Below are 13,652 nucleotides of genomic sequence, written 5' to 3'. Positions count from 1 at the left end.
AGCTGCTTGGCCTCCCCTCCAGATCACAGTCCCACGAGCAGCCCCATGAAGTCCGAGCCATTCTGGATGGTGAGGGCGGCCCCAGCACTGTTGTCCACAAAGATGGAAGTGTACTGACCAGCCTATGGAAGAAAGAAGCACAGCCCAGGAGAGCCACAGATGGCCAGGCCAGGCGTGAGAGGGGCTGGGGCCTGCTGAGGGCAGGCAGCTACCTCCCACCCACCCCGGGGGCAGGGGAGTAAGTCAGGAGACATGGTGACCCAAAACAGCAGGTAACCAGCCTCCTCTCTAAGTAGAGAGGATGGGTGCGCCAAGAAGCCGGGCCCAGAAGCAATGGCGGCCCTCAACCCCTTCCCTAGCCCACGATCACTACCTGAAGCTGCAGCAGCCCCTGGATGTGCACCGTGAAGACTTTGCTGTTGCTCTCCAGGCCCGTGATGACCTCTAGGGACCTAGAGCCAAAGCCAGCAGAGGGGCGTCAGAGACAGCGGAGCCCTTGGGTGCTGGGCAGCACTGGCCGGCGCCTGGGCTTCTTTGTCCAGGATCTCACTTTAGGCCATGGCTTGGTCTGAGTCCTGGAACTGGGCCCCCCCCGAGGGCACAGCCACCTTCCCTCCTTAGACCGATGGGATTCTGAGCTCTCTTGGCCATCAAGGAGCTCACATCTCTAAGAGTTTATCTCAATAATTGCACCTCAGTATGAGCCTTTCAGATCAGCTGGGGCTGCTGCAGTTGCTTGGGTCTTCTCCTACCATGAACCCTCCTTCCCTCTCTCCCTAACACTCCCCCCACTCTCGTGAAGCTTCCCACATTAGTGCTTCCCCAGGAAGTCGTCCCTCCTGCACTCTGGATGATCGGTGGGAGAGAGGCAAAGCAGGGTGCTTGGCAGGAGGGGGCTGAGACTCCATTGTGGAATTGCCACTCTCTCTTGGGGGGCACAAGGGGGAATATCATCTTTGTTCCTTGCCCAAATGTTACTGCCAGCCTCCCCCTTAAGAGTGGGACTGAGGAGGTGGGGACAGGATCAAGTGATCTCTTAGATAAGAGCCCAATAGTACAACTGGACCTGAAGAAAAATCCTCTCCAGAACCTAACTCCGTTTGAAGACCTGGGGGATGTAGGAGTGCAGCAGGAAGCTCACTACCTCCTGAGGCAGCCCATGCTACTTGGGGAGGGAGCTCCTGGTTAGGAAGCTGCACCGCCTAAAGGTGGCCTCTGGGATACGCCCGCTGCTGCTGGCTCCATCCTCTGGGGCCTGGCAGAGCAAGGTCCACCCTGCTGCCCTTCACATACCAGAAGCCAGCCAGCCCCCCAGGTCCCCAAGACTTCTCTTCATTTCTGGATATTGAAACCACCTCCTAACTGGCTTCTCTGCCTTCATTTTCTCCTCTCTTCAATCCACCCTCCACACAGCTGCCCAAACAGTCTTCTTGAAGATTCGGGTCCAGCCGTGTTCCTCATCCCCTCATTCCCTCAGCTGATACTCCCACTGCCCAGGCTCAAGGGCCTTTCCTGTCTAGGTGACCTTTTCCTCAGTATTCTCCTGATTATCGATGTCTTTCCTAACAGGTCATTCTCGATGCTATCTGAACAAGGGAAGGGTACGGAGGACTCCCACCTTGGTCCTAAAAGCTATGCTTCTCCATGTACCCAAGGCGACACGATTTTGGGGCTATCCCATCACACTTCTGACCTATACTGAGCTTGCACCCAAACCCCAACATCTTTTTCAGACCAATTGTTACCTAGCACACTTCCTCCATCTTGTACTTGTGCAATTGATTGTTTGAACCTATAAGTAGTCTTTACATTGATAACTATTGCATTGCATCAGAAGCCAAGGCCAGGATGAGAAATCCCTATAAATCACATTCACTGTCTTTGCCCCATCCCAGCCATGAGGCAGTGGGAGAGGAGCTGCTGAGATTTCCCTTTCCATTCCACTTCTCCTCCAAAACAACCCGAGAGCTCCCCCCACATCATGCCGTATACTAGGTTTTCCTGAAACATGGCATCCCCAGACTTCCTCCTTCCCAGGAGTTCGTGGCCCCATTCCTGACTGCTGAGACCCCTCAGAGTCTGCAGAGACAAGGAAGTGGGAGGCCACGGGAGTCCAGGACCAATCTGAGGATTAAAAGCACAGTTCCTTACGTGTGTTGGTGACACAAGGATTCGATACAGATCAGCACACGGACGTTGTCTCGGGCCCTCAGCTGGGCTCGGCTCTTCAGTTCACTGTGATCTTTGAGAAAAGCATCAGAGGTGAACGGAAAGCCTGCTCAAACCCAGCCCTGCTGACTCCTTTATCCCCTTCGGTGGGGCTCGGAAATGCCAACGACTCTCCATTATCCACAGTCAGGGATTTAGAGCCACAAGACAGATGGCCCCTCAGAAACAGTGGACAGTCTCTTTAAGAGAAGAAGCATGGAGCATAGAGAGCTGGCCTTGGTGTCAGAAAGGTCTGGGTTCAAATCCTGCCTCTGACGCATACTGTCTGTCGTGCTTGGCAAGCCCCATCAGAGCCCCAAGAGGAGCTGCCAACCTGCATCTGGACAGGAAATTTCTACATTAGGAGTTCCTCACACAGATGAAACCACCTCTGCCTTGTAGAATTCCTGGCTTCCTCAAGTCTTCCTTCCTATAGGAAATCTATCTGATCTCCCATTCCCACCACCCTATTGCCAGCGCCCAGCCTCACACCAAAACCCCTTTGCATTTACTTCTCTGTGGATATGGGATCCAAGGTCCAGAGTTAGAAGAGGCCCCAGAGGTGTCTAGACCAATCCCTTTATTCTAAAATATGGTCTTAAAGAATTGCCAGGACCCCAAGAGGTTAAGATTTGGCCAGGGTGTGGCAGTCAGGATATATCCAAGACAAGACTTGAACCCAGGTTTTCCTGCCTCCAAGGCCCCCACAGTTTTCAGTCTGCCTCTTGTCTGGCACATATTAGGGGATTTGTAAGTGTGCCCATAAGCACCCACCCCCCCCACCAAAACAAATTCCCAACCTCAGATGCTTCCCAAACTCACTTTTCTTCATCTGTAGGCACACAGCCTGAGTCTTCCTCAGGACACATCTATGGTTCTTTAGACTCCAGAAGCACAAGGAACTGCCCTGGTGTCTCCCTCCCACCCATGTATACCAGCTCTGCCTTCACCCTTCCCCCAGATTCACACTCACCGATGTGCACGTTGGCCGAGAACTGATAGATGCCAGATACAGGGGCGGTGAAACGGCCTGTAGAAAGGTTCAGGCCCGATCCCCTCAGGAAGGCCCCCTTAGCCAGGGGCTATGATAAAGGAACCCTGAGTTAGTGCTGTAGAGAGTTCTAGAAGACCACTGCAAGCTTCTGTCTCCTCCCCAAGTCCAGGGAACATTGAGGACAGATCATAAATGGGAAACTAAGGCACAGACCATTTGGAAAAGTCTGACCTGTCATTTATTGTGAGACTCTGGCAAGTTCTCTGGCCTCAGTTTCCCTATCTGTACAATCAGGGGGTTGGCCTAGCTGACCTTGAATGTTCATTTTGGCTTCAAATGTAGGGTTCTATGGTCGGTGGTCTATAACAGGCCCTATGTTTCCCACCCTGCCTCCTCTATGGCCTCCCTGGGATCTCTGGAGAGTTCTGGCCATCTCCTATCATGGCCAAGTCTGTCCACTCCTGCGCCTCCATATTTCCAGAGTGAGAGGAGGAGAGGAAGCCAGTCAGAGAGAAAAGGAATAGCCAATTCCCACTAGAGAGAATGGACAGGGTGGCTGGGCCTGGAGGCCAGAAGACTCATCTTCATGAGTTCAAATCCAGCCTTCCTACCTTCCTAGCTGTGTGACCCTGGGCAAGTCACTTCACCCTGTTTGCCTCAGTTTCCCCACCTGTAAAATGAACTGGAGAAGGAAAAGGAAAAGGCAAATCACTCTAGTATCTCTGACAAGAAAACCCCAAATGGGGCCAGGAAGATTTGGACACAAGTGAAACGACTGAACAACAAAATCCCCATAAGAGACCACCCTTCTCTTATACCTTCCCTGTGATTCCTACCATTTGTCGGCTTCCCAGGAAGCCCTGAATCCCAGTTGGCCCCCAGGCTGCTTGCCTGATCCCACTCTCCCCTGGACTGGCTCTGCCCTTGGCTTTACAATCACACACATATCTAGAAGAGAACCTTCAAGGACATCTAGTCCATTTTAGAGATGAGAAAAAAAGGGAATGGTAAAGCCAGGATTCATCTACAGATCCCTTGGGGGTGAGGAGAGAGCAGGGGAGGAAGGACTCACCCAATCAATCTTCCTCCCACCCTCAGCAACATCCCTCGGCCTCCTCTGGCATCTTTGCTGCCTTGGAGCCCAACAGAAAAGGGCTCCCCCCACCATTAAAGCAATTACATTAATAGAAGCAGCAACTTAATTCCAAACCACTGGCTGGAGAGGAGAGGAGGGAAAGTGCAGGCACCAGAAAATGATCCCAGATAAAGCATTCCTGTCTCTTCATGCCCCAGGCACTGGTTTCCTGTCTTTGGGGTTTGGGGTTGTGTGTGTGTGTGTGTGTGTGTGTGTGTGTGTCTATGCCTCTGGCTAGGACTGATCTCACAGACAAAATCATTTTAGGGACTTCTAGGAGGAAGACCAGATGAATCATCTTCTGAGAGCTCCCTGAGGACAACAAGAGATTAAGCAAATTGTTCAAGGTCCCAGAGTTAGTGCTAAAGGCGGGATTTGAACCCAGACCTCCTGAATCCAGGGCCAGCGCTCACTGGGCTATGCTCTGCTTACTCTCAATTATATAATCACTAACATCTATAAGGCACCTTGAGGCCTCGAAAAGCACTTCACATATATCATCTCAACGGAGCTCCATAACACTCTTGAGAGGCATTATGAGCCCATTTTACAGATGGGGAAACTGAAGCTGGGAGCGTTTTCTTTTTTTTAAGTGACTTACCCAGGTTCGTGTAGCTAGGAAAGGGAAAGGTTCGATTCAAACTGAGGTTTTAACTCCAGCTCTCTCTCCACCAAACCAGAAGAGAGTATCCCAGGCTCAGACAGGGGGAAGGAAAGGGAGAGGGCCCCCGGGCTCACCGCCTGGAAGTTGTGCAGTTCCATCAGGGTCTTCTTGTCAATGACCAGCTGGGCTTTCAGCTTGCAATGGAAAGCTTCTTCCACCCGCCTATAGGGGGCTACCAGAGAATCCAGGGGCTGCTGGCTAGGCTGGGCCACGGCGGCCGTGGCTGCCCGGCGCTCCGTGGCCTCTGTGGGTAACACTGGTCAGAGAGAGCCCAGATTCACCCGGTTCTCCTCCCCAGGCCCCAGGGGCCTTCCATTCCAAATGTGGCCCTGAGGCTTCTCATGGCCCAGCTTCCCTTCCCAAGGCCAAGGTCAGGTTCTCTTCCACTTACTGGCATTTTTGGAGGCCCAGCTCAGGGCTGCCCTCCTACATGAAGGGCTTACGGATCCCCCCCAAATGTTAATGCTCTTCCCTGGGCCTCAAATTCCTCTGTATTTACTTTATATTAATTCTGTATGCATTCATGTCTTTTATATATTTATATTAATATATTCTTTACATGTAAAATATTCTTAGATATTCATATCATATACAGTAAGTGTTTAATAAAGACTTCTGGAATTGAATGGTTGGGAGGACAAGAGATGGGTTCCAAGGCTGATCAGTGTCAAGGTCAGAGTCAGGCTGGGGCTGGAATCCAAGGTCAGTCAGTTCTAAGACCTGGGTCAGGCTCAAACTGAGGCTGGGGTCAGTTCCAAGGCCAAGGTCAGGGGGAAATCTGGGACCAAAGTCAGGAGCTCAGGGGTCAGCTCGGGGCAGGACCCTTTCTCACCTTTCAGCATATCCTTGAACTCTTGTAATAGGGCTTCCTGGGTAACTTCAGCCCCTGGGGGACCTGGGGGTCCAGCAGGCCCTGGAGGGCCTGGGGGCCCCACAAGGCCACGCTTAAAGCAGACAAAGGAGATGGTGAGAATCCAAGTCTAGGCAGAAGGTGGCCCTAGGCCTCTCCCTGCTGGCTCCTCCCCCAGGCCTAGGGCTCCCCACCCCACCCCACCCCCACTCCAGCTTAGCCTCCATCTGTACTTACTAATCTCTTATCTTTCCCTTTGCATTTCTTTCTGGGGGTCACATCATCTGGCCTCCGGACAAAGTTCAGCCAGGTTTTGTGGGCATCCGTGAGCTCAGGACCTGGAGCCTCAGGAGACTGAGAAGCCAACCACAAAGACATATGGCCTCAGCCTCCACCCAGGGGAAAGTGAGACTGTCCCCCTCATCCTCCCCCATCGGCCTCTAGTCCCCCCATGGGGACAGAGAGGTTGGTCTCAGACCCTGACTACTGGACCACAAACACACATGATGGACCCAGGAGAACCCAGTATCAATGATGGCAAGAAATCTACAGCATGCTAGGCTTGGGGCAGACACAAGTAAGAGCATCCCAGTAAAGAGTTGACCAGCTGGGAGTGGAAGAGGCGGGAGCAGTGTCTCCCCTTTTAGGGGACCCAAATCCTCCCCACCTCTGTCATTTATTACAGTCTAACAACTCCCCAGGAAACCCAGGAGTCCTGGCTCCCAGTTGGCCAAAGCCAGACCAAGGACTGTGGTCAGCTGGGTAGAGTCAATGGATTGCTAGGATTGTGGGGCTCCCAGAGGATGGGGGGTCAGCTGAATACAGGAATGGTCGGGGCAAAGGGAGGTCCCAAATGACTCCCCATGGCCTCCCTCAGGGCGTCTGGCTTTCTAGGGAAGGGATGAGCCAAGCAAGTAGCACATATCCCAGTGAGCTCCCAGTAAAATGTAAGGCTCCTGAGGGAGGGCAGGGACCGTTCCTCGTTGTCTGTGTACAGTACTCACAGTACTGTGTACTGTGTCTCAGGGAGACCCTGAGCCCATCTTCCTCACCTATTAAATGAGGGTGTTGGAGTAGGGGGCCTCCAAAGGCCCCGGATAACACGTCTAATGTTCATCCCATTTTAAGATTTTCAAAGAACCGTACAAATATTATCTCATTGGATCATTCAAACAAACCTAGAAGGTCGGCACTAATATTATTCCCATTTTACAAAAAGGAAACTGAGGCAGACTTGCCCAGTGTCACACAGTTATGTATCTGAAGCAGGCGTGGACTCAGGTCTTCCTGACTCCAAATCTAGACTCTGGCCTACATCACTGGTGTGCCTGTGACCACCAGATGGGGGGAAGGAGAGAAGTCAGAAGGCAAAATCTCAAAATCTTAAAAAAAATGTTTAAAAAAATATAAAAAAATTAAAGTTAAAAAAGTTAGTTTTAAAATAAAAGTTTAAACAATTGATACAAATAACTAAATTAAAAATTAATTAAAAGTTAAAGTAAAAAAATACAATACACACAATATCCAATATGAGAGGGATTAGGTACAGAAAAATGGATTCTGCTACCTAAGGGAACACAGAGATAAATATGTTTGTCTGGGTTTTTTCCCTTTTGATCTGTACCTGTGATTCCATGGACAGGAAGAACTCCAGGCCCAGACACAGACTGTCACTTAGAGAGCAGAATGACTTGCCCAGGGTCACCCAGCCAGGACGGGTCGGAGGGCAGAGGTCCTCCCTCCACCCCCAAGTGTTCCCCCACAAGCAGACTCCACACCACACACCCCCTGCCCATCTAGCCTCCTCATCAGAGAGAAGCTGGTCAAGGGAGCAGACACAGGCTCATGTTTGGGGCCCAGCTTTGGCCAGGAGCCCAGAGGGGGGAGGGGGGCAGGCAGGCCACATCCAGAAAGGTCTTTTTTCCAGGTGTTTTGCCTTCTATTTCCTTAAGCCAGAGATGGAGTCAGGGGAGGGATGGGATGGAAGGGGGGGTCAGAATGGGAAGTAGGAAAGAGGGAGCCGTTTCACAATCAGCTCTGGGCCTTGGTGAGGGCCAAGACAGAGGCAGGCCTGGCATGGGCTGGGGGAGGGGGAATGTGGGCAGAGGGGATGCCGGAGGGGCCAGATGTTTCAAAGGCAAGCAAATGGTTCCCACTTGGCACCGTGCCGGGTGTTGCTGACGCCTTACTCCCTCTGTGATGACTGAGGGGGCTGGCAAGCTCCCAGCCTCACACCGGGGCTGGGCCAGGCAGCTTCTCCTGGGCAGCAAAGGCCCGTTCAAAGTTCACGGATGGAGGGCTAGAAGGGACCTCTAAGGTCATCCAATCCATGCCCCTCCCTTCATGTAGTAATGTCTGAATTAGAACCCAGCTCCTCTGATTTCAAATCCAAGGATCCTTCTACATCAACAAGTTGGCCTGCCCTCTTTCTAGCTACCTGCTGGGAGGGGGCCTCAACCACTTCCCAAGTCCACACCACGCCAGGCTGGGCCAGGATGGACAATCCCTACTCTGTTACAGCTGGAGAGCAAGGGGATGGGGATGATTGACTCTCTCAGGCCCCATGTACAACAAGATCCCCAGGGGCCCTCTAGGAGCTGGGGGAGAGGAGCAGGCTTAGGGCCCCGGCTGTCTGAGGCTCTCCCTTCTCCTTGCCCTTCCTCTCCCCCACCCTGTCTCAATCCACCCACAGTATGGTGGCCAAATTTCCATCTGATCCAATCAAAGCCTGAGACTTTTCATCCAGAGTAGAGAATGAGGTGTTGGGGCCGGGAGGGGGCCGGGGAAGAATGTATCACTTCTGAGCAATGCGGCTGTCATTCCCCCACCCCACCCCCAGCCTAGCCCCACCCCACCCTCCCCATCCCCCACTCCCACCCAATCTCTCCGGGGAAGGTGACGGGTGTGGATGAGGAATTCAGTCCTTCTGCCTGGAACAGGAAACCCATAAAACAGGGCCATGAGCTTAACAGACGCTGGCGGGGACCTCAGAACCACTGAAGAAGGGATCCTGATTCCCGCCAACTCTGGCTCCCGGCTCCTGGCTCCTGGCCCCTGGGTCCATGGGAATCCAAGTCAGAGGCTGGTGGGAGGGGAATAGAAGCACATCTTCCCTCTCAATCACCCCCATGCCCACTGGGATCCCTCACCTCCATCACCCCCATCTCTACTGGGGTCCCTCACCTCCATCACCCCCATGCCCACTGGGATCCCTTACCTCCATCACCCCCATGCCCACTGGGATCCCTCACCACCATCACCCCCATGCCCACTGGGATCCCTCACCTCCATCACCTCCATGCCCACTGGGATTCCTCACCTCCATCACCCCCATCTCTACTGGGGTCCCTCACCTCTATCACCCCCATGCCCACTAGGATCCCTCACCACTATCAGCCCCATCCCCATTGGGGTCCTTCACCCCCGTCCCCACTGGGATGCCTCACCACCATCACCCCCATGCCCACTGGGATCCCTCACCTCCATCACCTCCATGCCCACTAGGATCCCTCACCTCCATCACCCCCATCTCTACTGGGGTCCTTCACCTCTATCACCCCCATGCCCACTAGGATCCCTCACCACTATCAGCCCCATCCCCATTGGGGTCCTTCACCCCCGTCCCCTCTGGGATACCTCACCACCATCACCCCCATGCCCACTGGGATCCCTCACCTCCATCACCTCCATGCCCACTGGGATCCCTCACCTCCATCACCTCCATGCCCACTGGGATCCCTCACCTCCATCACCCCCATCTCTACTGGGGTCCCTCACCACCATCACCCCCATGCCCACTGGGATCCCTCACCTCCATCACCTCCATGCCCACTGGGATCCCTCACCTTCATCACCCCCATCTCTACTGGGGTCCTTCACCATCCCTTGCCATTCCTACCCACTGACCCATCAACCTCACTCATTACCTTTGCTGCGTCCCACCCCCCCAACCTGACCTTCATTATCCTCATCCTCCCTTACTGTCGTCCTGTCCTTGCCTCCCTCACTCTCATGACCGTTTCCATACTCCTCCCCATCATCTCCCACTTTCATGCCTTTGTCCAGGCTGTCCCCCCTACCTAGAATGCCCTCCTTCCTGACTTCTGTCCCTTGGAACCCTAAGCTCCCTTCATGGCTTAGCCTAAGCCACCTCTTCCAAGAAGTCCTTCCCAATGTAGCCCCAGCGCTCTCTCCACCTGTCAAAATTCCTTTGCATGTAATTCTTTTCTTTTTATTTCTTTATACCTCCTTAGGTTCCTCAATTACAATCTAGAAGGGTCCTTTGAGGTCATAAAGTCCAGCCCTTTCATTTTTGCAGATGGAGAAACTGAGACCAAAAAGTTAGTAAGTATCCAAGGCAGAATTCCAACCCAGTTCAGTTCTTCCTGATGTCTATCCCCCACACCACGCTGCTATGTGTATCTCATTGCATCACCCCCAAAGCTCCAGTCAAGTGGTCCCTCCTTGAAGGCAGGCTCCACTTCCTTCAAGCTTAACACCATGCCTGGCACATGGACTCAGTCTCAGCCGAGAAGAATAATTCCCCGACACTGCTCATGTCCATCCCCTCATTACTGCTCACCAGCCCCCACCAACTCCCAGCACCCCGTGGGGTCTTGGCTTCCACCCCCCATCACTCTGTAGATCCCCCGCCGGCTTTCAGACCACCACTCCCAGCATCTCATAAATCACCACCCAAGTGAGTTATCCAGACCTCAGTGATCCTGACTGCCCCCCCCCTTTCTTACTGGGAGTTTGAGGGAAAAAAACATTAAAATGTCTGCAGCAAAGGTTTGGGAGTCTCAGTCTCCATCTTCAGTGGGAGAGGACTGCTTGACCCAGCATCCACCCCACTGTGGGCCTCCAGCCTCAGTCCTTGGAAAGCCTCTCCCCTTTGGGCACTGAGCTTTAGCGGCCCAGCCGGCAGCAGGGAGCCAGCATCCTGTCAGGCCTAATTAAGTAATTAGTGTTAAAGTGAGAGTTGTCAAGGGCAGGCTCCCCCCAGCCCTGGGAGTCAGGGTAAGGAATCTCCAGGAGCCCAGGTCAATGGCCCCATTCTTCTGTGGGCTAGAGGGATCCAGGGAGCCCCAGGGAGGGATGGTGAATCCAGAGCCCTCTGAACAAAAGTCCCTGACTGGGGTCGCAGCTCCTCCATCCAGTGCTCTCCCAAGGGTGGAGGTCAAAAGAAATGGGGGTGCAGAACCTGGAGTGTGAGCCCCCCAATGCCAGGGGAACCTCACTCCTAGGGGGGAATCGGCCCTGACTCCCCTCTGCTTGGTACTTGGGCTGGTTTCCCTCATCCTCCCTCTTACCCCCCCCCAATTCCCTTGGGATTCCAAGACCCCCCTTCAGACCCACAGAGGATCATGGGGCTTTAGAGGCCATCTCCTTTGACAGATGAGGAAACTGAGACCCACAGAGGGGAAGTAACTTGTCTAAGGTCATATAAGTAGCAAATATCAGAAGCAGGATTTGAACCTGGGTCCTTAGACTCTGGAGTCTGGAGTTCTTTCCAATCTCCCATTTAAAAAAGGAAACCCAGAAGCAGAAGACAGTTATGACATGCTGATTGAACAAGGAAGCCCGCCGTGACCGGCCAGAATGTGACCATATCTCATAAACAGTGTCTCAGATCTGGAGTCAGAGGCCCTAGATGCAAATCCTGACTGCTATTTACTATCTTTGTGACCTTGGACAAAATGCTTCCCTTGTGGGACTCAGTTTCCACATCTGAAAAATGAGGGGGTGGTCTCTAATATATCTTCTATATTAAAATCTATATTCCTATGATAATCCTATATTGGAGAAAGTGTGGTTTAAAGAGGGAGTGTGGGGTACAGTGGAAACACCATTGATTTGGAGTTGGAGGTCTTGGGTTCGAGTCCCATCCCTTGGGTTCAAGTCCCATCCCATCCCTAACCTGTGTGCCTTGGAGCAACATATTTTTTTTGTGCTTCACTTAGTTTCCTCCTCTAAAATATGAAGCCTAGGTGGCCTTCTTTTTACTCTACCTATGAGTCAGAGGTCTTATGGCCTCTGAGGTCTCTGGATAGAGAACAGGTCTTTCCCCAGACCAAAATCTCCCTGCTTCCTGTCATATTTGGAAGGGGAATGGTGGATGACCCATGGCCTGGTTACTGGCCCAAAGAGAGAATCCATGCAGCCAAACTGTGTCCAGGGACGAAGCTCCATTTCCTGGATGGGCAAATCAAGGTACCCAGAGCCAATGGGATAACGACTTCTTCAGACCTCAGACAGGAGCCCAGGGATTCACAACATCTGTGAAGCTCCTAATCCCAAGGCTGTCTCTCAGAGAGAAAGACAGTGGACCCATCGGGTTAGGTCAGGAGTCCTAGCTCCAGCTTAAGAGATTGGAATGTGTCAAAGGCCCAGAATGAGCATGGCCTTGGCAGCCTGGGGGAGGCCATCACCATGTGTGCCAACCTTCCCTTCCTGGGCCCTGCCATTCACAGAGCCTGAGGCAGGCCTGAGGAGCGAGGACCTTTAGGGAGCAAGGTGGGGCTCGCAGGGAGGAGATCCCAGGGAGGGAATGGGGGGGGGGGCCGAGCTGCCTGGGTAAGCCCGGCTTGGTTCCACAAGCAGTATCTTCATCTCTTCCCTGGCCTGGTTATGGTGTAGCATGTGCACCCGATACCTGAGGACCTCAAGATGCCACAGGACAGGCAGGCCCACCACAGGGAACGTGGCCCTGGCGCGATGGGCACTGGGTCCCATCAGACACACTCTGCTCTTCCTGCACCCCAGGCCTTTTCCCCACCTCCAAATCACCTCTCCCCTCTGCTTGGTCACTTGGGCTGCTCTTGGATGGGGTAGAGGGAGAATTGCTTTTCATTCTCGGGCAACCAGCCTGTGACCCGCAGGACCAGGAGACCCTGGGGGCCCCCATGATCATCCCTCAGCCTCCCCATCTTTGAAATGGGACCCCGGCAGGCCCAGCCTATCTGTGCCAGGGCACACCCAGCCCCACGTGGGCCCTGGAGGCTGGAAGATGGAAGGGCAGATAGTGCCGGTTGTGTAGTGGGGAGATGAAAGAGGCCGGCAGAGGCAAGGCTGCAGAGGCTGGAACCAGCCATCTCCAGCGTGGGAGCATGAGTGCATGTAACACCCTACTTCTGGAAACGCATCCAGGGCCCTGGGAGCCCCTCCTGGGCGGCCCTGCCTCCACATCAGCCGGCAGAGGCTGTCGGGGTGCGCATCAGAATGAAGCGACCACGACGTGCCCAGAGCTCCAGACTGGGCTGGCCGGCCAGCAAGCGCGGAGCCCTGGGCCCCGCTGCGTGACTCTGGACAAGTCACCTGGCCTCTCTGAGCCTCAGTTTTCTCATCTGCGAAATGGAGCTTAGCACAGCCCTTCCCTCACAGGGCTGCACTGAGGCTCATGGCAGAGCCCGGAATCGTGGCTGACCTGGGGCAAGGACATTCAACCATCACCGCTTCATTCGAGCCTCACAATAGCCCTGGGAGGGGCGCTGGGACCACCCTCATCTGTACAGAGCGGAGGCTCGGAAAGAACATGCCCAGGGCCACCAAGTGGGCGTCTGAGGCTCGATTCGAACCCAGGGCCACCTGACTGAAATGCGGGGCTTCCCAGTCTCTATGCGTGTCATGCGTAGGAAGCATTCTGTGAATCTTAAAATGACCCACGAACATCAACTGATATTATTGGGGAAAGGAGGGGGAAGGGAGGGGAAGCAAAGGAGGGAGGGGGAGGAGAAGGGAGGGGAGGGAGGGAGAGGAGGAGAAAGGGGGAAGAGAGGGAGGAAGAGGGAAGGGGAAGAGA

At 53.7% G+C, this 13,652-nt stretch overlaps 1 protein-coding gene across 1 annotated transcript in view; it reads right to left on the bottom strand.

Annotated features, from left to right (window-relative positions):
• Positions 1-2: 2 nt before the first annotated feature.
• C1QTNF12 (C1q and TNF related 12) overlaps positions 3-13,652 on the bottom strand; it is a 17,325-nt gene continuing 3,675 nt past the window's right edge. Inside the window, exons 2-8 of the mRNA XM_069078330.1 lie at positions 6,089-6,205; positions 5,834-5,945; positions 5,076-5,245; positions 3,182-3,290; positions 2,152-2,242; positions 374-452; positions 3-122 (exon numbers count right to left, since the gene is read on the bottom strand). Of these exons, the coding sequence (XP_068934431.1) occupies positions 24-122; positions 374-452; positions 2,152-2,242; positions 3,182-3,290; positions 5,076-5,245; positions 5,834-5,945; positions 6,089-6,205 (777 nt within the window). The 3' untranslated portion in view covers positions 3-23. The remainder of the gene's footprint in view (positions 123-373; positions 453-2,151; positions 2,243-3,181; positions 3,291-5,075; positions 5,246-5,833; positions 5,946-6,088; positions 6,206-13,652) is intronic.

This window comes from Petaurus breviceps, unplaced genomic scaffold, assembly GCF_028583685.1.
Source record: "Petaurus breviceps papuanus isolate PSGF00001 unplaced genomic scaffold, PetGlider_PUasm1.0 91041, whole genome shotgun sequence".
In the NCBI taxonomy this organism is placed as follows: Eukaryota; Metazoa; Chordata; class Mammalia; order Diprotodontia; family Petauridae; genus Petaurus; species Petaurus breviceps.
The sequence above is the reverse complement of the archived record's forward strand: the minus strand, read 5'-3'. Positions and strand labels throughout refer to the sequence as shown.